The following is a 22,441-nucleotide window of genomic DNA, read 5'->3' as shown; positions in this document are numbered from 1 at the left end:
CTCTGTACGCGAAACGAGCCTATATTACTTACCTGTGGGATTATGGTGAGTCTTGATCGCAGATCATGGAGTCCAATCTTGGCAATATCCATTCCATCTATGACAATTCTCCCACCAGCTCTTTCCAGGATACGAAATAAGGCTAATGTCAAGGTGGATTTGCCAGCTCCAGTGCGACCTACAATACCGATCTGAAAATAAAGTACGCGGACCTCGTTCAATGACCTGTATGCTATTTGCAATACGTTTGTTCCAAAATGTGTGAACTAGCTACCAAAGTGCATAAACAACGAACTTTACAAATTTAGAAAACTTTATTATATGGCTCGTGTTTGTAGCCGATATAACGCGCGCTCTGATTGGCTAATTGTCCACGGGCCGATTACGGGCTTGCAAAAACAAAGCAAAAGGTAATTAAAAAGCCGATGGCCGTACTGGGGAATATTGGCCCTCGGTCGTTTTTGTACGGACCTCGCTGCGCTCGGTCCGTACTGCCACGATCTCGGGCCAATATTCCCCAGTACGGCCATCGCGCTCGGTTAGTAAGAAGTTATTAAAGTGCACCTAACCTCAACTATTTTTCTTTACACGGCTAAATCTTTCCACCTTCAGCGAGCACATTTTACCATTTTCCCCTCGAATTTTCCCTTTTTGCGTGCCAGAAAGTTATTTAAGTCAGCCAAAAGAGACGTAATTTTGACCCACGATCTAGCTGAAAGAGGCATGGGTCTATTCTGTATTTGACTTCACAAACTCCTTTGCAATACATGTATAAAAATCTTTTGAAAATGACGTGAATCAGGAAACCATGACTAGGTGAGACTATTTCATTGTATTTGTGAAACGGCGTTTTTACAGACCGGGTTATTCTTAGATTCATTTTCCCTCGAAACCAGACCTTTCCAGATAATCACAAGTCTTGCATGAGAAGTTATTTCCCATGGGATTGAGAATGCATGGTCTCTCGTACAAGCCAAATCTTATAAAAGAACTCGTCTAAAAATAGCTTGACTTGTGAAAAGGCCGTTACGTAGACCTAGTATTGTAGTTGAAGGTTCCTGGTTATGAATGCAAAGCAGTACAATTCCTTGGTGTACTACACAAAACAACAACGTGAAATCGCCAAATTTTAGGTTTTGACGGCAACACGAGCACACAATAAAGAACTTTTTTTTCACTTTTTTCTTTACATTAAAACCTTTCGTACCTAGGGTGCAGGCGCAGTGGTGAGAGCACTCGCCTCCCACCAATGTGGCCCGGGTTCGATTCCGGGACTCGGCGCCATATGTGGTTTCAGTTTGTTGGTTCTCTGCTCTGCACCGAGAGGTTTTTCTCCGGGTACTCCGGTTTTCCGCTCTCGTCAAAAACCAAGAATTGATTTGATTTGCGTTATTTCTTGATCCAGTTTACAGTGTCCCCAATTTGTGCTCCAGCGCTAGAACGACTAGACACTTAAGTAAAGTTCTATTCTTTTCCTTTCCTTTCCTTCAAAATTCGCAAAGTTTAAAACCGTTTAATTTATATCATGTTTACCACAGATAGAAATAATGTGAATGACACCTTTTCTCCTGGTTTTACACCGCAGTTGATTTGCTTTAGCACAAGGGGTAACCCTTCTCTGTACTTCAAGTCAAATTCTTCTATTACGATGCTGCCTCTATCCGGCCAGTCATCAGGTGGTCGCTTGTCAGGTATGATCCAATCAGCCTGAAAGAAATCGTTGCCATAGAAAACACGGTTCCTGGAAATTAGGGTACTTAAGAACGCTTATTCGCACGAGAACGCGTGCGACAAATTCGAATACTCCTTCGAGACTACTGATTTTTCAAACTTTGTATTTTATGGCTACATGACCTTTCAATTAGTTTCAAATAGATTAATTTCTTACTTTTAGGAGGTTTTGCGGTTAACGTTCACTTTCCTTACAAGTGTTTTTTTCATCATCAAAGTAAAACTTTGCAAATCATTGGTATCAAGCCAGTGGCATGCTAGTAATCTTGCCTGTGAAAGATTCCATTGAAATATTTGGACTCCGCATAAGGGAGTAGAGTGCGTGACACGAGTGACCTGGACCGTCTAAGAATCAGGTTACGTATCGTTTGGAGGTGTTCAGCTGATCAAAAACAACATCAAAAGATTGACAAACCTCTCTTGGTGTCTCTGAATATTCCTTGACTCGTTCCACGGCGACAATGTTGGATTCAAGTTCAGTGCTCATGCGCACCATCCAGGTCAGAAAGCTAGTTACCTTTCGTGTGGAAAAAAAGCAATCCGTAACTCGTTCTGGACAGCCTGAGATGTTAAGCTTCCACAATACGTTGAGTCGTTATTACTATTTTCTTACGGGCGATTTACGCGCTAAGAGTTTTCGCATGCAACTTGCAGTACATCATGACTTTCAATCAAATAGTGAAAAGTGCTCTAATAATTGATCAAGCAGTTACTGCAGCAACAAAGCAAACCTACCTGAAGGGCATACACGACTGACAAACCAACCAGTCCACTTTCCACGGAATCACGATTTATCACAGAAAACAAAGCCGCAAAAAAAGTGACAAGATTTCCAAGGAACTCTAAGTGAATCGCAAGCCATCTGAAAACCAAACGCATTCGATTCTTGTCACGTAAGTCTGTCACGTAAGATTAATGGTAATGTAGATAACATTTTCCGCACTGAAAGCGTTTACAATCCTCCACATATGGGACCTTGCCAAGATTCAAGTTTGTAGTGCTCAAAAAGAAACTTACGATCACATTAAACATTAAACTAGAACTCACAGCCCCGAAATTTGCGCTTCACCAGCTTGCAGAAGTGTCCTTAAAATATCTCTACGGAACACAACTATTTTGAAACTCGACTTAACTGATTAGAGTGTAAGTTTCAAGCACAAGCGCATGAAACTCGGCCTGGCCGGTAATTAAACGAGGTCTAACTAAAACGCGAGTTTCAACAATTATTTTACCTTCAGAACTTTTTAGATGCGGGTTGTTTCAAGTACACCAAAGCTCTTGCCTTCTCGTGAATGTTTTTACAAATGAACAACTTTTAGATACTAACATTGCCAAAAATGAAAATGATATAGAAAGTGGTTTTCTTACACAGGCGAAACTGCTTACATAATCTGAAGCAGGTCGTTTCGTCCGATAGCCTGTTCGCCAGAAGTCAATTCGCCCAATGCATAATATATGGGCGAACAAAATTTTTAGTTTATCCACAAGACCACCGTAATCTTTCCCTAAATTCAAATATTTCGATTAGGACAATTGACCTAATCTACCGGTTTAGTGTGTGTATGCATACATAGGTATATAAAAATTGTTTTATAAATCAACTTCAGAATAGTCCGGGCGAATATATTTTCAGTTCGGGCGACTTGGTTTTGGGCAAACAGGCTATCGGGCGAAACGACCGCAATTGAAAAAAATGAAACGAGGAACTTGTAGTTGCTCCGATGAAGAATTCCCAACGAATAGTCGGCAGTTTTTAAGGTTATGTTCACCTGTTCGCTGACACTGAAGGGTAGTAAGCGACTTGATTTTCATCCACTATGAAGTAATTATCGTGGATAAAGCGCTGTTGTTGACCAAATGCCCGGATGGTGGTCGTTCCATTGACTGTTTCTAAGAAGTTGTTGTAAATTGGCGAACGGCTGACGGATTCAATTCTCTTAAGTTGACGAGAGCTTGATACATACATTCTCTGTCCACAAAGAAACAATTAATAGCGAAAGAGGGGCATACACTTGGAATCTGGGCGCAATTAGAAGACGAAGACAAGAAAATGCAGAAGGCATTAAAATACACGCACAGTGCTACTTTTTTGGACCATTTATCAACTATTTCGAGGCTTTTTCGTTGTCTCCACTTTACCGTGAAAGCCGCTTCAACAGGATTCGAACCCCACGACCTCTTCGATGCCGGTGCAATGCTCTTCCAACTGAGCTATGAAACCACTCAGTTGGGAGCAAGTCAGAAGACCATTTCCGAGTTCATGTCTACCTCATCTTCACCGCGAGTCTTAGTGCTTAGTTTTTGTGAAGTAATTAGTTTTATTTTACATATGAATCGCCTGCTTGCAGGCGCCGGATGTTGTTATCGCCACAAAACACGTATCAGACGCCATATTGGGGTGGGTGACCACCCCGTTGTTTTGTCACCCGGCCCAGACCTATCCCACGCTCTTCCAATATGGCGTCTGATACGTGTTGACAACAACATCTACCGCCTTCAAGCAGGCTATTTACATGTAAAATAGAACTCATTACCTTCACTAAAACTCCGCACTTGGACTCGCTTTGAAGAGGAGGCAAACATGAACTCGGAAATGGCTTATTTTAGAGCATTGCACAGATATCGCGGAGGACATGGGTTCGAATCCCGTTGAAGCCGCTTGAACTTTTTAGGTGTCTGTCAGGGACAATCGCTTAAATTGTGCAGATAAGTGCAAGCATGACTTCTCCCTTTCGTCTATAACTCACACTTCAAATACTGACATACATTTACCTCAATGTATGCTAGTGTTCGCTTTTTCCAAACACGATGTCAATCATCGAGTTGCGTTTTCCGTTCTGAGCACGCGCACTTCGACAAATGTCGGACTCCAAACCTTATGCGCATGCTCAGTACAGAAAACCCGTACTCGAGTCCGTACTCGTAGTCGTCCTTGTCCTTCGAACCTAAAGCTCCCCAGTGAAGGCCTGGGGATAAGGATGAATCTTGGAGTTGGCTTGCAATTATAGAGTGTTTTCAGTCACATGATCAGCAGCCTTGTTTTTCCACCGAAACAAAATAAAACGTTTGCATGATAATAGAGCTCAATTCCCGGAGGATTAGTTGGGGACACCAACATGGCGGCCGTTCCTTTGTCTAGGAACACCAACATGGCCGCAGTGTCGTCATGTGAAAACACTCTATACCATTTTAATGTTATAGAATAAAACCGTACCTGCACAAAAACATACACCACAGCTAACGGAACAATAACAGCAAGAAAGACGGGTGTCGCATAGGTGATGGCAAATATTGCACCAAAAACTTGGAGGGAAATTCGCAAAGCGGCCATGAACGTACTGGGAATGACATCGTCAATCCCGCTTATGTCCTTTGAAAAGCGGTTCATGATTCTCCCCTGGGGAGTGGTCTCAAAAAACGACATAGGCGCGTGCATGATATTGACCATCATTCTTTGATGAAGCTGGCGCGAAGCAACACGTGATCCTAATGCCATGGCAACAGACGAGCAGAGCACGAATACGGCTTGTGACATGCCCAGGCCTCCGTAAACACCAAGAAACTTGTCACGTTCACTGTCTGAAGTGACTGTGGTAGAACTCCATTTTGCCAGCCAGATTCCTGAGGCGACTGAAGAACCTTCGCCAATGATGGAGAAAAGCAAGATAAGAGAGAAGAAAAAAATCGTCAGAGATTTTGCATAGTCCCAGAACACGGCAAACTTCACCTAAAATGGAAAAAGAAAAAAAATTGTTCAATCATCAGTTGAATAAGTTTTTTTTTCTCAACTAGGTAGTAAGGTTAAAAACAGATTACGACAAAAACATGGATAAACTGCAACCAGCTGCAATATTCTTGAGACAGCACGAATGAAGAAAATGTCATTATTCCTAACGTCCTACCCTAATCCCTATTCAAAGTTGATAGCCCAAATTACAAGAATGGTCTTGTGGAATTCTCAGAGAGAATTGGAGCAGTTTTGAAATGACTGTCGAAAAAAGCAATTGCGCGATAGCAGTTGCTACGCTTAGGGATTGGTTTAAAAGCTTGCGCCGGTTTAGTCTATCAACCGGAAAAGAAAACCAGAACCAATCGCAAACTTGCACGTGCGATTTTTCCCGCGCTTTGAGCAAGTTAAATGGAACTGCTACGAAATTGGATTGGTTCATTGCGCTGTTTGCACCTGCTGTGATTGGTCGAAATGCTCACTTTGGTATTTGTTGTAAGACACTCAATTGAAAACCACTCTAATGTTAATCGGCTTCCGAACAACTGGTTCAAGGATAAGACACTTCTTTTCTTGCAAAGATAGATTGCTCTCCTACCTTTTCTTTGCATTACAAAGGGGGTCATTACATCCTCCTTACCCTTCCAGATTTCGACGTCTCTTCTTCAATCATTGCCACCTCTTCTTCATCTGACCTCATTAACAGTCCTTCCACTTCAGCCGTCTCAACAGTATACACCGACAAACTATCAGCCCGCATCAACAGAGAAGGTCTGTTATGATCCAGCTTCTCAAGACTGAATTCCGGGCTTAAAGGTCCATCTGTTTCCTCAGCATTTGTCACAGCTAATTAGTAAAATAAGCAAATTTTTCAATCTGAAGACTACTCATAAATAGAATAATTAGAAGTGAATGGATCTTAACTTTAAACCCTTTCGCCCCTGAGGGCGAAAGGGTTGAGAGTTCTTGATCTATATGTGCTCCTACTCGGAGGGAAAGGTTCAAATTGAATATAACTTTTTGGTGGATGCAGATGTTGTTATAAATGGGACATCTTAAATGTTAAACCTGTCGCCCCTTTCGAGTGGATGTAACAGTAAACATTCATAAGTGCCTCTGTAAGGAGAGAAAGGGCCATAAATACACCATATTTTTGAACAAAGGTTCGCAAAAATGTAAGTACTAACTGTCTCCGAGCTTTGTTTGTTGATCAGTTGCATAGATACTCAGAAATTCGGCAAAAGCGCCTTGGTTCTTTATCAGTTCTTCGTAAGTTCCAACCTAAACAAGCAATGAGAAACCAAACCACAATAATTGATAAGCAGGTGGCGTAAAAAATGTGATAGCATTTCATCAGAGTAGAAGATTTACCAAGTTACAACGTAGTTTGAAACTGAAGGCAAAGTTAACAATAGTTAACATGCATTGCTTTGGCTTGCCGTGAGAGGATCTTCAATTTAGTGTCAAGGAAGGTTCGGAGAACTGTTCCACCGAAAACGGACCCTTCAAAGGGTATTCGGGTGCAGGTAACTGGTGAAGTCGCCCCACACGAAATATAGTGTAGTCGCCCCACTTCTGAAGTAAAGTCGCCCCACTTCAACAGTGAAATCGCCCCACTTCCACAGTGAAACAACCTCAAATACGTTGTCATAAATATCATGCCTCATTCATTCCTAAAATTACTTAACGATGTTGATTAGCACTTTATGCAAGAATATTTCAAATTATAAGTTAAAAGTAACACTTCGCGCGTAAAGATTTTTTGGGTAAGTGTTATGATGTGAAACGATGTGAGTTGCTTGAACAGCCGTGTGTGACTTCTGCGCGACAAATTATCGAACATCACCCACCTTACCACAAATAATTCGTCAGGACGTGTTCAAATGGGTTTTAAAGAACTAACCCTGAATTCACCTCAGGTTTGGGATTCTTCCATAAATTCCGCTCGAACACAGGGCAATAAACAGGAATGAACAGAACAAGTTTTGCTTCTTTTCTTTCATCATTTCAGGATTATTTACGACGCGAAAACTGAACCTCTGCAAAGTCATATCTACAAACGTGGACAAAATTCCTCGGGACAGTTACGCAAACTCGTAATTATTATTGATGATTTTCACAATTACTCCCAAAAACAGAGCCATATTTGAGAACTTTTTGGATACCAAGAGTACTTACTAAGATATACTTTCTCCGGATAGTTTTAAAGCGTGCAAAAATATCATAGGAAACCCGAGTATCTCGAGATGCGCAGAACGTACGCGCAATAACAATAGTAGGCACCGTCCTTAACTCTTACGGCGCATGCTCTGTCACCTCTGTTTCCTAGAGGAGTCGTGAGTACCAGAGTGAATCCGCGGATACGTTTCGAATACGAACGAGAGTCACAAGTGAAAATGTGTCCCAAGAATTTTGTCCCTGATTGTGGACTATTCCAAGCATTGTTTCCCAGGTCAGCTCCTCAATACCTATTTTGTTTTCGGGAGATGTGTTGCATTTATTTATTTGGAGAGGAATTAGTGTGTGTAGGACAAACCTCTGATATTCTGCCATCTTGTAAAACAATTATCTGATCAACTTGAGGAAGGAAGGAAATACCATGAGTCACAAGGACACGTGTCTTAAGAAAACAAAACAGAAAGAAAACAGAAGTGTAAACAATGTTGTTGCTAAAAATGTACTGCAGTTTTTCACCAGCTACTACAGGTACCCCAAGCTGAGTATAACTTGGGGTACCTGTGACCCAGGAGTACTCTACCTTCTTTCGAAGCTTTCCCTTGGGACCAATAACTTTATCAAAGATGTGTTTTCCCACATGTGAATCCACAGCACTGAGCGGATCATCCAACAGGTACATATCAGCATCAAAATACACAGAACGAGCTAAACTGACCCGTTGCTTCTGTCCTCCGCTCAGGTTAATACCTTTTTCCCCAATTTCAGTCAGATCACCACCAGGCAAGATATCCAAATCTGTTTGTAATGCGCACGCGTGGATTGTCTTGGCATAACGTTTGGAATTCAGTGGTCTTCCAAACAGAACATTATCTTTGAGTGTCGCGTTTTGGATCCATGCTTGTTGAGGGACGTATGCTACAGATCCCTGAAAATCAAGACAATACAACGAAATATTACTCTATCTGCCCTATACGTCGCCGCACATTTCCTTTCATATTACATAGAATATATTTACTTGTTCATTTTTTTTATAATCTTGTATCTCCATGGAGTTTTTTATTGATGTGGAAGAAAAAGCGCTTGTCATTGCATCACTGTTATTCTAACACATTCAGTTCGAGACCCTGTAGGGCGGTAGAGTCAACAAGCAAGCTTCACATGTCAGAGACTTTACCTTTACATAGACATTCCCGTGCAGTTTTTCTGTTTCCCCAAGAAGAGCTGACAGCAGAGTGGATTTGCCAGATCCAACTTGACCGACAACTGCAACGAGTGAGCCACCGGGAATATTTATATTGACGCTGTATTGGAAATACAATGAAAAAACCAGAGAAAGATATGACATAAGACTGCCGCGCACCGGTGGGTCAGTTGGTTGAGCAGCGGGCTGCCATGCGGGAGATCGTGAATTCGACCGCGTGTTGGACCAACACTCAGGGTCTTTAAGTAACTGAGGACAAAGTGCTGCCTTTGTAATGACATCTGCAAATGGTGAGTTTTCTCAGATAAGGACGATGAACCGTAGGCCCCTCTCACAACCCTTCAATGTTCATAACCCTGTGGGACACAAAAGCACCCACACACTGTTTGCAAAGAGTCTAGGCATGGAGCTCCCGGTGTTGTGGTCTGTCCTCTGTAGTATATGTAATGGTTGGGAGGGTAAATGTGCCGAGATATTAGGGAGCTTAAGCACGCGCGTTTTTGTGCCAGGACAGTGGTGTCTCCTAGATTTTTATACTAATCATCTCTAATGGAGAAAAGATACTTAGCAATGTAAATGTGGTTGTGTAAAGACAAGATAAAAGGGAAAGCAGCTCACTTCCGGTTGCCCTCCGTGTCTCAAAAACGCGCATGCTTAAGCTCCCTAATAACTACACCAAGCTACTCTAAAATTCGAGGGTAAATAAAGATATGATGATGATGATGATGATAACTGATAAGGCTCAACCATCCCTTTTTTATTTCATCCTGTTTATTTATTTTATGTCTTAATATGTATGTATTTACAGTTATTAGGCACGTTCACATTTGAACGAGTCTTGTACTCATTCGTGTAATGTAGATAAATAAAATATCATACCATACCCATACCATGAACACAGGGAGTGTTTCAATGATGACTTGAGGATACCTGGAGGAGATTAGAGTGCTCCTAGCAAAAGTCAAATCTACGATGTCGTTGTGTCATCATAGTCTATGTTCACAGTGGTCAATAAAAGACAACCACCAAAGATAGATCATTGTTCTTAGAGGTTAGAGGACTTACTCTTTGAGCGTGGGTTTGTCATTCTTGTCCCAGCTGAATGTTCCATTTTCAACATGAATGACTTGGGTAAGAACTGAAAAAGGAGTTTTATTGGATGACTTAAAAATCTCTTCACGTTTGCTTGATTACGTCCCATCAAAGAAAGACATCACTGATAATTACGAATTTTGCAATGAAGGCAAAGGACCACTGCATTATCTTGGACAACACCCACTGGCACTAAATAAGCTCTCAAGCTGTTATATCTCATTTTCTGTCATCAGGGAAATTTAGTTTGGATGAGCGTGGATTAACAGTTTCCTTTTTCTCTTATCGAATTTCAATGGTTGAAATGCTTAAAAGGAAGCAAGAGTCAAACAAGCGAATGAACAAGGGGTGTGACTTGTGCTTAATAATAATAATGTATTATCATTGGAAATGCTATCACTGGACTTAAACTTAAGGAAAAAGGAGATCGGCTGTGAGGAATAGAATAGAATAGAACTTTATTTTCACAATAATGTTTAAAGCTGGGTACATATCATTGGTTTTTGAGGAGAGGGGAAAATCAGAGTACAGAGCAGAGAAGAGAACCAACAAACTCAACCCACATAATTATGACACCGGATCTGGGAATCAAACCCCGGCCACATTGGTGGGAGGCGCGAGATCTCTTTAATCAAGAACCCCTAAACAGATATCATAATGTTATTTGAGCTATGAACTAAACAAAAACTCCAATTCACTTTCCGGAGGCAGAGTCGATCTTCCTGGCTATGTTCGAAAATTTGATTGAAGGAAGCCAGAACACAGTTTGGCAATTAGCGCTTGAAGGTGAGATTCCACAGCATTATGAAAATCGCAGTATTAAAGTGATAACTCACGGTGCTCTGGCATGGTTCGTTCAGTGTTACTTGGATCAATTTCATCCAAACTCAGGAACTCAGTCAATCGTTGTAGAGACACCTGGGCCTGAAAAGCATATGTTACAATAGTTTCAATAAGAAATGAAAGAAATGTAATGTACGGGTTACAGTGTTGAAACTATAACCAGCACTTCAAATACATTCAATAACATTTGTTTCATTAATTTTATTGAGTCCTTTCACAGGAACTGAACCCAACAAATTGCCCTGCTCCCAACTGAGTGGCTTCATAGCCCATTTGGTAGAGTGTTGCACCAGCATTGCAGAGGTCACGGGTTTGAAGGTGTTGAAGGCGCCTAAAATTTCCAGGCATCTATAAGAGACAATATTGTCTAGTTACCGGTAAGTGCAAGGATCACTTCTAAATTTCGTTTTTAGTTTCAATAATGTTGTTTTATAACCATACCAAGAGTAAAGCATGTGCTCTGACTGGTCAATTACCGATCTGCCCATGGCTGAATGGTTATGATGAAAACACTGACAAATGCAGCTGTAAAAAATGCTTTTTCCTCAAACTACAATAAGGGCTAACCACCAAAAATGCAGAAATTTCTTCGCAGATTTATGAAAAAAAAACTTGAAAAATGTCATGTTTTAACCTGTTAGCGGGAATTTTACCCGAACCACCGACAAAGCAATTTGCAAGCCCAAGTGAAAGTCAGCTTGATGAGTTAATGAGGAAAAGGCATTCATAGAAGACAAAGGATGGTTATGTTATAAAACCAATTGATTGTAAAAGGTTCAGTGAAGTACTATCAAGTTATAGTTGCACTTGGGAGGTTTGTTAAGCAATCACAAAGCTTTAGAGTCCACTCAAGTATCACCTGATGCAACTTTTATGCTTCTCTTTTGTTTAGAAACCTCCCACATGAAATAAAATAGTTAGATGAAAAGAACGAGTACAATCTCGGAAAAGCACCTGTATTAAGCTGACTATCACATTTGGAAGCATAACCATTGGAAGCCGAAGAATGTTGAAGAGTGAAATGGCAACAAATGCTTTGGAAGCTGTCAGTTCATTACCAGTCATCACATAAATAGCAAAGGCAGCAATCGACACCTAAAAAATCATGGGGAAAAAAAACAGGTAAATAAAGTAAGCAGGTACGAGTCCCAGACTCTGCAATAACCTATGTGTGAAATGCAGTTTAATTTGTTGACTTGTATCATACTCGCACGACTCGCTGGCTCACACATTGCCAAGACCTTAAATTACCGGTATTAAAAATGCATGTTACATAATTATCATCTCCCATGGAGAAATTCCCTGCTTCTTGTCACGAAGTAATAAATTTTAATACTAAATTTACTTACCAAAAACGGTGCACATGTGAAAGTGAAGGAAAACAATGCATTAAGGTATGAAGCATTCTTCAGATGCTTCAGTTCCTTTTGCCGAAGTTCAAAGACATTGTTAATGAATGATGTTTCCCAAGCATAGAGCTTAAGGACCTAAACAGTAAAAATGTTGGATTAATTATAGTGCATTTTTCAAAATGGTTTTAGCCTAGTACACAATGGTCATTTTTTAAAGCTGGACAATATTGGTCGTAATTGAAAGGACAAGAGGCCAACCAAAGTCGAAGGCAACCCAAAGGCTCCTTTTTCTTTATCTTCTACCGTAACTTATGGCTGGGGTGGGTGCTACTCATTGCATGCACAACTTTTTTCCAGTAATAATGGTACTCCTTTTATCCACCACGAACGGATGGAAAGCTCAACGATCTTTGGAGGACATGAGCTGGGATTCGAACTTGGAATGCTGAAATGCAGTCCGCGAGACATATCCACTACACTATGCACGCTCCTTTTAACAAAATTGGTATCAAAAAGGGAAAATGGAATGGCTTTGGTAGTTCTAAAGCTGTGACACTAACATCAACTATGCTTATTATTTTATTAACAATCTATGCAGGGTGCAGACATGCTGCTAAGGAAAGTTGCAATAATAAATAATTGCTTTCTTAAAAAGCAGGCATGCAGTTTCACTTAGGGTTAACTGCTGCTTGTGATTATAGTAACAAAATTAAGAAATGGCAGAAATCCCATTTAAAGATATACACTCAAGAGCTCAAGATCTTCAGCAACTTTTTTCCCCTGAAATATTTAAGAGTTTTCAGGTAAACACAAAGCATTGTTGTATCACCTTAATTCCATTAAGAATCTCATTCATCATTTTCAAGCGCAAATCTTTGGCACCCATCTGTTTAACCTGAAAATTTAAAATTAAACATGTATTTGAAAACAACTTATAATACTAGGATGCACACCATCATGATACCAAAACAATAACAGCCTGATTCTCTTACTAAGGTTTTCAATAATTTAACGTAAAGTTTGTCTTCAACCCTTGGCATTTTGGAGGGCGACATCAACTGGGGAGTTAGCGGATCCAAATTTGATTACGGATCATCCTCACGTACCTAGAGGCAGATACATGTAAGGGTCAGGAAGCAAGAAATCACAGTCGATATCAAGACTGCCAAAGTTGCCACAAGTTACCTGTCATGCAACCTGTTCCTGGTCCTGATTTTGCTGATTTCTTTCTACTGTCTCAACCATTGGGTCTCAGAGGATATCAGTGATTTTTGCCAAATTTTTCCCAGAACCAGGGTGTCCCAGATTCAATTAATATTATGACTAATAAGGCGCTGTTACACTTTGCAATTTTTGGGGTAACTTGTCTTGCAACGCCATTTCTACAAAAGTTCTCTCATTACAATTCAAGTTGTTTTTAATATGGGGGTTACACTGAGAAACGTTTCATGGAACTTGCATGTTTTTTCCCGATGATCACATGAGGTTAAAGGAACCTTTTCATTGGCAGGTGCTGCAAACCGTTGATACACAAGTTGCAGGACAGATGTTACACTGTACAATGCTTAAAAAATTTGTTAAACAAAGGTTTCTGCAACTGGTCTCGCAGCATTTTTGGCCTTTGGGCTATTATTCGTGTGACCTGTCTTGCAATGGCGTTGCGAGATAAAATGAAAAAATTGCACAGTGTAACAGCCCCTTTATAATGTCATAAATGGGTTTAGTTTGTGGGAAGGGTTGAGGCATTCAAGTAAAGCTACAGTCTTGGTCACAAATGTTGTAACACAGACAGCAATTTGCCACTCCCCCCCCCCCCCCCCCTTCAATGTTGATGTTTATGGGTTGGAGTGCAAAAACCAACCAGTAAATGCAACATTGATGGGAGGGAGGGGTACGTTATTAATAGCTTTGATGCGCTTCAGTTGTTGTTCAAGCCAAGTGTTACAAAAATTTATGACCGAGATTGTAGGCTCTTTTTCAATCTGAGTATAACACAAATTTTACAAAAGGACCCATCCTACCTGAAGTTTTCGTGCTATGCGGCTGACAATAATGTTTGCAGGGACCAAAAGCAACATAATTCCCACACCTGCCAAGATGGACACACCCATTGTGTTGTACAAAAAATATAATGACACCACAATTTGGAGAGGAGAGGACCAAATTGTATTCAAATATCCCATAAGATCCATCAATCGCTGTGCATCCACAGACATCAGGTTAACCATTTCGCCTGCTGTAGATTGTTTACGTGCACTGCTATTCAGCAGAAGAGCCTAAAATGATTCAAGAAATTCAAAATCTTCATTATTTAAGAAAATTTAAAAAATTATATAAATATTAACACTCCAAAATAGATTTAACTTAAGTGTGAGCTGTTCAACTTGTAATGGCTCCTTCTCTACAATTTTATGAAATTGCCAAACAAACTGGCCACAGACTTTTGCTATTTTTTTCACTACTCCATGAAGACACTGTTCAAAGCAAATATATGAAACAAAAAATGGGGGTCACCATACTCGTTCAGGAGAAAATAGCCATTCCTTGACAGATTAGGCGCGGCATCAATTACACTAGAAATTATCAACAGTAGGGTTGTGCAATGCAAAACCAGGGAATCACCTTAAATGAAAATATGAAAAGAACACCTTTCTGCAACTTATTTTGGCAGCATATATGATCCCATGATGCAATGTTCAAACTCACTACTCCACGTCACGATCATTGCCCAACATGCCTACATACATACATGCCGAAGCATTGACTCAGATTCTCGTCAACATAAAAATGGTGCGCATGTCCCAGAGGAACTCCGTCAAGATTAGTGTTGCTGCTTGCAAATACCCATATTATTTAGACCTAGCAGCCTTGCCTATTTTTCTATACATTCTAGTACCTTGGAATACACCATTCCTATAACAGCTGTCCTCACTTTGAGTCCAAGAGTCAACATAACATGAAAGTATTGCTGTTGAGCTACTGATTCAATCAAGGCAACTACAAACATACTGATGCTCAAAACATAGCCACGCCATCTTCCTTCTGGGTTGTTTTTATCCTCAGTGTAGTCAATCAACAACCTGAGAAAAACATTCACCCAAAGAAATTTATTACACAAAAAATGGTCAGTGTTACTAGTAAGAGTAAAAGGACCAGACAGCTATTTTTTGAAAGTCCAAACAAAAAAACTGGGCCCAAAACAAACATTTGTGCAACAGCAATCCACTTGTTTTGAAAAGCTAATTAATCTTCTTTTGCAAAAAGACAGTGCATAAGAAAAACAAAGTAAGATTAAGTGAACTTCTCTTGCTGTTTTTCAAGGTGTGATCATAGATTTAGCAAAGCCTAAAAGTGGAGCTCCTGTGTTATTTTATTTATTCTTCATATAATATAACCTGGCTTGAGCCTGCAATCCAATGGAAAACCAGTACCTGGTCAGCAGTCAACTTGAAAAAAAGCTGACCTCAATAAGCTTTAAACTTGAGCCAGCGATATGGTCACGTGATCCTGGTCAGCAGATACCTTGTTTTGACAGGTGTCAATTAACCGTAACATGGATGTCCATTATCAAAACTATTCCCGCCAAAAAATGCGGGGTGCACCACAGTGTTTCACAATGGCATACTTGAAGGGGTGGACGTACACATGGTTGTATGGTCCCAAAACCAAATTTTCTCGTACAGATGGGTTTAATACCATTATTTTCTAATCACAAAGCTGCAGTGCACGTGGAGCTCCCTTAGTCATTGGCACAATCTCAAACAACACATTACCAAACATATTGCTGACAAGTCACCAATAGATTGACAACTGTAAGTCGCCGTCAATAAATATATCCTCTAAATAGATGACTGTTGACTAACTATTGGCCAACAGTTGGTTGACAGTCGGCCAACACTCAGTTTATGGGAGTTGCTGTTCTTCATTTAATTTTACCTGTATGCATGAGTCCCCTTCTTTGAATAATCAAATAAATACAACAAATTCAAGCACATCGCTTTGCCATTATTATATCACTTGAAATACCTTTTACAGTCAAACCAGGTCAAGTATAGAGGTTTTGCACGGCAGCCATGTTGCATGGCAGGAACAATGAAAATGTTTTGCATTAGAAAGAACATTTGTTCCCATGGGAAAAAGAATCTATTGTTCCTGCCATGCAACATGGCTGCCGTGCAAAACCTCTATATATACTCTTCAATATTTTATTGATCCATAAAGCCTGGTTTTCACCAGTGACACAAGCACAAGTGCAAGCACACTTAGCTTATTGCTACGTGATAACAAACATGGGCATAAGCGCTGGCCAGATATGGCCAGACGCAGTAAACTTCCTTGTGCTTATGCCATGATTGTTTCATTTTCACATGGCATAAGGCGAACGCAAGCACAAGAAATGAAAGGAAAATTTCTGATCCTGGAGCCAGTGCTTGTGTTTATACATGCATCACGGCTGTTTTCATGGTGAACTGAGACCTGTTATGCTTGCGCTTGACTTTCTTGAGAAAACCAGGCTTAAAATTAATCTCATCATCATGCTGCAATTATAACTATTGTGAATGACAATATTATTACCTCAGTAGCTGTGGCTGCACAAACATTATGCAGTCACAAACCAATTTTAAAACAATTGCCAGCAGAAAGTGACCACGGAAGATTTGAAACATTATTCTGGAAAGTGATGGTTTCTTTTTCTCTTTCTTCTCTTTCGTAGTGAACTTGACTTCTTCATGATCATCTGCATCATCTGCTTTCAGTTCAGCCTTTTCAAGATCTTCAGGCTCTGTTGTCTGTGATTTGGATACACCCCTGTCAAATTATTATTTAAATACTTGAATAATAATGATGATGACAATGATGATGATGTAGATAGTGACTGCACAATTATATAATAATTATAATATTAATATTTCTTATTTCACATAAATTCAAATGATTGATGCTGATAACCATGGTGGTAGTGGCAATGATTAAGAGAAAGACTGAATATAATAATGTTAACTCAAAGCTTAACAGACTTATAGCCTGCTCCAAAATCTTCATAATTTCTTTGGTTGAGGTTTGCTTGCCTTTTCGTTACTAATTATTATTGGCAACTATCATATTATTCTGTGCAGTAGATCATGAAAGATCTCAGAGTTTTCACCCATGTTGTACCTGTAAGAATAGGAAAACAAATACTCCACCTTTCATACCACAAAAAATAATGCTTACAATTCCTAACTTACAAGAACCATCAACAGAAAGCCTTTCTTGGCTTAAAATCCTTTTCCTCCTATAAGTGCACAGGCACCTGTAGATTTTAATCTAACACCAGACGACTTGACTAATGTCAATGGAAATAGCTACTAGCTACTAATTTCACACCTGAGAAAGCTCTCAGCTTCCTTCCATTTCTGAATGAAAGGTGGGACTATTGTCGCAGCCTTGTTAGATTTATTAAGAGCCCACAAATCAGAATCTGTTAATGGCCTCTTGAAACCTGTGAAAATGAGCCTACCAAAAAAGAAAAACTTGAACCATAAAAATCACATCAATTGAAAAAGTGCGACCTACCACTTACTAATAATCTGTTCAATGATTACACAGTAAGCCATGAACCATGTTTTTTCCACCTTAATTTATGTCAAGGAGCAACAAATTGAACTGAAAAAAGGAAGGGAACTTTATTTCTTTTTAAGAGTCTAGTCATTGCCCGGGAGTCATTGTAGTGCTGGAGCACTAAATGGGGATACTGTAAACTGAAATCAACAAATTGATGCAAATAAAATCAAGTGTTGGTTTTTGGGGAGAGCGGAAAACCGAAGTACCCAGAAAAAACCCTCTCAGAGCAGAGTAGAGAACCAACTAACTCAACCCACATATGATGCTGGGATTGGGAATTGAACCCAGGCCCCATTGGTGGGAAGCGAGTGTTCTCACCACCTGGTACCCTACCCCTGCACCCCCAGGTAAAAACAAGGAGCTGTTTAATACTAAGTAACTTACAGTACAACCCAAGAAAACAAGGTTTTTTTTTAGTAATTAAGATATGATAATTATCTCTAAAATCATATAATCTAGCAACAACAAAAAAAAAAGGCTCTACAGTAGAATATCATCTGCTTGATTGGCTGATCATAGCATGCATTCATACAGGGAGTATCAGAGCTCCACATGGATTTACCGGTTGCTCAAATTACAATGCACACATTTTGATTGATTCTCACCTATGATCTATTAGAAGACAGACACATAGGTGATGTGATCATCTTTATAACAGGCCTTCTTCGATTCAGCTTGATAGTGAGGCAGTGAGGACAAAGACAAAGAAAGTGGATGATATGTAAATAATTTTCACATTTATTCCCATGTGTTTCTACTGTTTTTGTCCTCACTGCCTCACTATCAAGCTGAACATTTGATATTTCGAAAATTGCCTATTATATAAAACAAATAGTTTCCATATTGCCGTGCATCTGTTCAGTAATAGATCACAGAGGAAATCAAAATTAAGCCTTGTGTGCCACTTTTTCATTGTTCTTACCACATTTTTGATGTCATCTGTGATCTATTACTGAACAGATGCATTGCAACATAAAATCTACCAGTATTTGTTAAACAAATTTATTATCATTTTAATAAAGTATAATTAGGCCCCACTTCTTTACATCTAACATTATTACCTGTATGTATGCTTCACAATTTTTACCTGTTGAGCCACCAAAAAGAAATCCTGAAGAATATATTTGTCGAATCTTCTGGGCAAGGCTTCTGCAGGGGGTTGAAAGAGTAAACGGGCAAAAGCAAGTATTAAAATATAAATTATAACCCCCAAATGGAAGTGATTTTGCTTGCTTATAATGTACAAGTGTGCTTTTCAAGACATAATTTGTAGATAAGATGCAAAAAAGCAAGAAACTGTTTCACATTACTTTACCATGGCATTTTCGAAGCTCATTCGGAAATTGGGAACCAGGCAACAAAGTAGCCAATTATTACAAAGCTAATAATATACATGAAGAAATTACTCAATTCTGATTGGCTGAGAGCAGTGCAGTTCAAGTGTAATACACCAGTGCAAATTACACACTGAAATTCTGGATTATGATTGGCTAATAAACAATAGGTTTTGGTCAAATCAAGCACACACCGTGGAGGGTGCAATTTTTCCCTGATTTCATGATCCGCGCACAATTTTCTTCTCCTCAACCTTCTCAAGTTTTTTCATGTACCGGTATATTATTAATAAGTAACCACATGATTTTTGTCATGCAATTTGGAATAAAACCAAATTCCCTAGCCCTAAATTGGGCTCATGCAATTTTGGTAGTCTTTGAAAATATTTACATGTGCTTATTTATTCCAAATTGCACTCAAAATCATGTGATTACCCAAACAAATTAGACAACCAAATTGCAAATGCTTCATACTTGGCCTCTATCGTTTTAACATAACTCTGTGTAAAAGACAATCATCTTTTAACATTCTTCAATGCTGCTCTCTGTAAATCCCTGTACATACAATCCGATCAACAATATTTTACATTTAATTTGTCTTTCTCAGTGAATTTTAACTACAGTGCTATTTTGAATGCTGTTGAATCCTCGAATCATCAAATTTTGTTTGTGATGTCATCATGAACCTTGGATGGCAAAGGGCTCATAAGGTGAAGTTGCGAAGTTTGATCTGGTAGAAGTTGGGAAAGTCATTTCAAAGTTTGCAATTTTTTTGTCTAATTTGTTCGTAACTGGCTACTTTGTAACCTAGTACCCAAATTCCCAACTAATTTGCAGCATGGCCACAGTGGTAAAGCAATGTTTGAAAGATGTACTGTAAAATGTTTATTAACAGATGCATATTACTCGTTTATAATTGGAGACCTTTTGACAACAAAGAATGTTAAATGGTTATTAAGTAAATTTTACTCAATAAATTCCTCAGCTTTACAAGTAAGAGGAGGATTCTAAGATACGTACAAAGACAAGCATGCAGAGAATTAGAAACACACCCTAGTATTTGTGTCTTTCTTGACTGGTGCATCAGGGAAAAACTTTAAATCAACTGCATCATTCACAAGGCTTGCTGTTAGTTCTGAACCCTCATTTATCTCACTAAGCCTTTAAATAGAAACATGGAGATTACAACAGAGTTAACGTCAGCTTCCATTGATACCAGCCTCGTAGCTGTCAAGGAACTAACATGACGTTAAGCAAAGTGACTTTTACCTTTGAACCTTTAACAACACAAATAGTTTTGTCTTTGGTATGAAATTAGCGGAGTTTTCACAACATATCTTGATGGGGATGTACTAAAACGAGGACAGTGGAACATCCCGGAACACCCAAAATAATAGACAAAAAATATATATATATTAATTCAAACACTTTTGTTTTCTGCTGAACAGAATGTCGTTACAGATCGCCCTATTGGTAGTGCCTCCTAGCATCATGAGAATGGTGAGTGAATTACAATCAAGTCATTTACAAATGCAATTCAGTTCACAATGATCGACTCAATGCTTGGTGATTTCTTTTGTCTATCACTCTTGCTCATTTTTTAAACATTACGTAACCATTGACTCCTGAACTCCTCCTACTCACCCCTCATTGACGAGTAAAGTTGTCTTGCATTGGACAGAATAAAATCTATCAAAGTTCAATGAGTTCAGCTGTTCATCAAGACCCAGGGTAGAGAGTCATAACATTGTTGTTGTTATTGTTGTTGTTGTTATTATTATTATTATTATTATTATTATTATTGTTATTGGTTGTCATTTATTATTAGTAGTATTACTATCATTATCATCATCATTACACGAAGAAATAGAACAAACAGAGTAATGCTTACTGTTCATCAGTTAGATCATCCTTCAATGGGACCACACAGTAGCTGGGAATGTAGCCTTTTTCTTCACCACCAAACGTTTTTACGTAGAGCCACCAATCCAAATCTCCACCAAGCAGATCAAACTTATCTCCTTTTTTAACAACCAACTGTGAAGACACATCTGGTGCTGCATCAACCACTTCTTCTTTTGCCTCGTCATTTTCATTTCTGGGTTTGTGTTCACTGACTGCTATCACAACCAAAGTCTTTTCATTTTCACCCATGTCAGTGGAATTATGGTTTCATCCCTAGCTCAATGCACTAAAATGAAAACAACAAAGCATGCCCTTTAATTGCACAGCCATCTCCTCAGGTCATTAGCTGGAGCACTGGACTAGTGCATATAAATTAAATCCATGGTAAATTTACAGTGCCGGGATGGTGCAATGTGGCCTGGGTTCGATTCCCAGAGTCGGCGTCATATGTGGGTTGAGTTTGTTGGTTCTCTACTCTGCACCGAGAGGTTTTTCTTGGGGAACTCCAGTTTTAATTCCCCTCTACTCAAAAACCAAAATTTGATTTGATTTGCATTGACTTGTTAATTTCAATTTACAGTGTCCCCAATTAGTGCTCCAGCACTAGAAGATTAGACACTAAAATAAAATTCCTTTTCTTTCTTTTCCTTTCCTTTCCTTTCCTTTCCTCTCCACTCAAACATTGGTTTTCAAAGATGTGCAGAGGAAATTAGACAGAGTGCCAAGAAGAAAAATTCATGGAGATCAAAGATGAAAATTATTTGCTAAAGATGAAAACTAATCAGAACATAAAATTACCTTTTCAAGCTTTTTCAGATCACAATACTCAAAAATAATATTGGATGTAAATAATTAATTATACCCATCAACTCAGACCCAACACCTGTGCATGTGACACCTGTGTTGACAGGTTGCTCACACCACTAACTTGTTACATTCATGTTGAATTGAGCCCCTAAAAAAACTGTAGTGACTTTGCAAACCTCCAGTTTTACAGAATTCCCAACAATATCATGCCGTGAAAAGCACAGAGCAAAATGATTACTGCAAAGCAGAATGCTTTTCAAATGACAAGTGTTGGAATTGAAATTGAAATTGACAATCGCGAAATATATACAACTTGCCGCTCTGAAAACTAACATGGAGAAAACATTGAAAAAGCTTGCAAATATGAGTATCGTTGTACACAAATTGAACTTTACAATGTATTAACTTTTAAGCTTGCAAATTAAAGCAAAAAATTAAGCGAAAACATGGGTGCTAACGTGGGCCAATGTCTCATATGCTATGCATGCTAATGCATGCACGCGCTATCAGTTTTTTTTTTTCATCCACAATGTACATGCATAATTGATTACTCTTACCTTCCTTCTTAAATTAAGACTCAAGCATTATTACGTTAAGACACGATCTGATCAAGGAAGGTTCAACCCTCGGCCATGTTGCAAATTTCCGACGATTTCCGAAGTACCGA

At 39.2% G+C, this 22,441-nt stretch overlaps 1 protein-coding gene across 1 annotated transcript in view; it reads right to left on the bottom strand.

The window, feature by feature from the left end:
• LOC137982179 (multidrug resistance-associated protein 1-like) overlaps positions 1-22,436 on the bottom strand; it is a 27,411-nt gene extending 4,975 nt beyond the window's left edge. The window contains exons 1-24 of the mRNA XM_068829239.1: positions 22,332-22,436; positions 20,954-21,253; positions 20,115-20,223; positions 18,816-18,877; positions 17,492-17,620; positions 16,700-16,933; positions 15,021-15,204; positions 14,146-14,400; positions 12,954-13,019; positions 12,122-12,259; positions 11,727-11,867; positions 10,766-10,853; positions 9,903-9,975; positions 8,811-8,937; positions 8,217-8,561; positions 7,995-8,078; positions 6,646-6,739; positions 6,099-6,304; positions 4,946-5,458; positions 3,501-3,700; positions 2,467-2,593; positions 2,147-2,248; positions 1,561-1,707; positions 33-191 (exon numbers count right to left, since the gene is read on the bottom strand). Coding sequence (XP_068685340.1) covers positions 33-191; positions 1,561-1,707; positions 2,147-2,248; positions 2,467-2,593; positions 3,501-3,700; positions 4,946-5,458; positions 6,099-6,304; positions 6,646-6,739; positions 7,995-8,078; positions 8,217-8,561; positions 8,811-8,937; positions 9,903-9,975; positions 10,766-10,853; positions 11,727-11,867; positions 12,122-12,259; positions 12,954-13,019; positions 14,146-14,400; positions 15,021-15,204; positions 16,700-16,933; positions 17,492-17,620; positions 18,816-18,877; positions 20,115-20,223; positions 20,954-21,216 — 3,846 coding nt within the window. The 5' untranslated portion in view covers positions 21,217-21,253; positions 22,332-22,436. The remainder of the gene's footprint in view (positions 1-32; positions 192-1,560; positions 1,708-2,146; positions 2,249-2,466; positions 2,594-3,500; positions 3,701-4,945; positions 5,459-6,098; positions 6,305-6,645; positions 6,740-7,994; positions 8,079-8,216; positions 8,562-8,810; positions 8,938-9,902; positions 9,976-10,765; positions 10,854-11,726; positions 11,868-12,121; positions 12,260-12,953; positions 13,020-14,145; positions 14,401-15,020; positions 15,205-16,699; positions 16,934-17,491; positions 17,621-18,815; positions 18,878-20,114; positions 20,224-20,953; positions 21,254-22,331) is intronic.
• Between the last annotated feature and the right edge of the window lie 5 nt (positions 22,437-22,441).

The sequence above is a fragment of the Montipora foliosa genome, chromosome 13 (assembly GCF_036669935.1).
Source record: "Montipora foliosa isolate CH-2021 chromosome 13, ASM3666993v2, whole genome shotgun sequence".
Taxonomy (NCBI): Eukaryota; Metazoa; Cnidaria; class Anthozoa; order Scleractinia; family Acroporidae; genus Montipora; species Montipora foliosa.
Note: the sequence above shows the minus strand (reverse complement) of the source record. Positions and strands in the feature narration are given on the sequence as shown.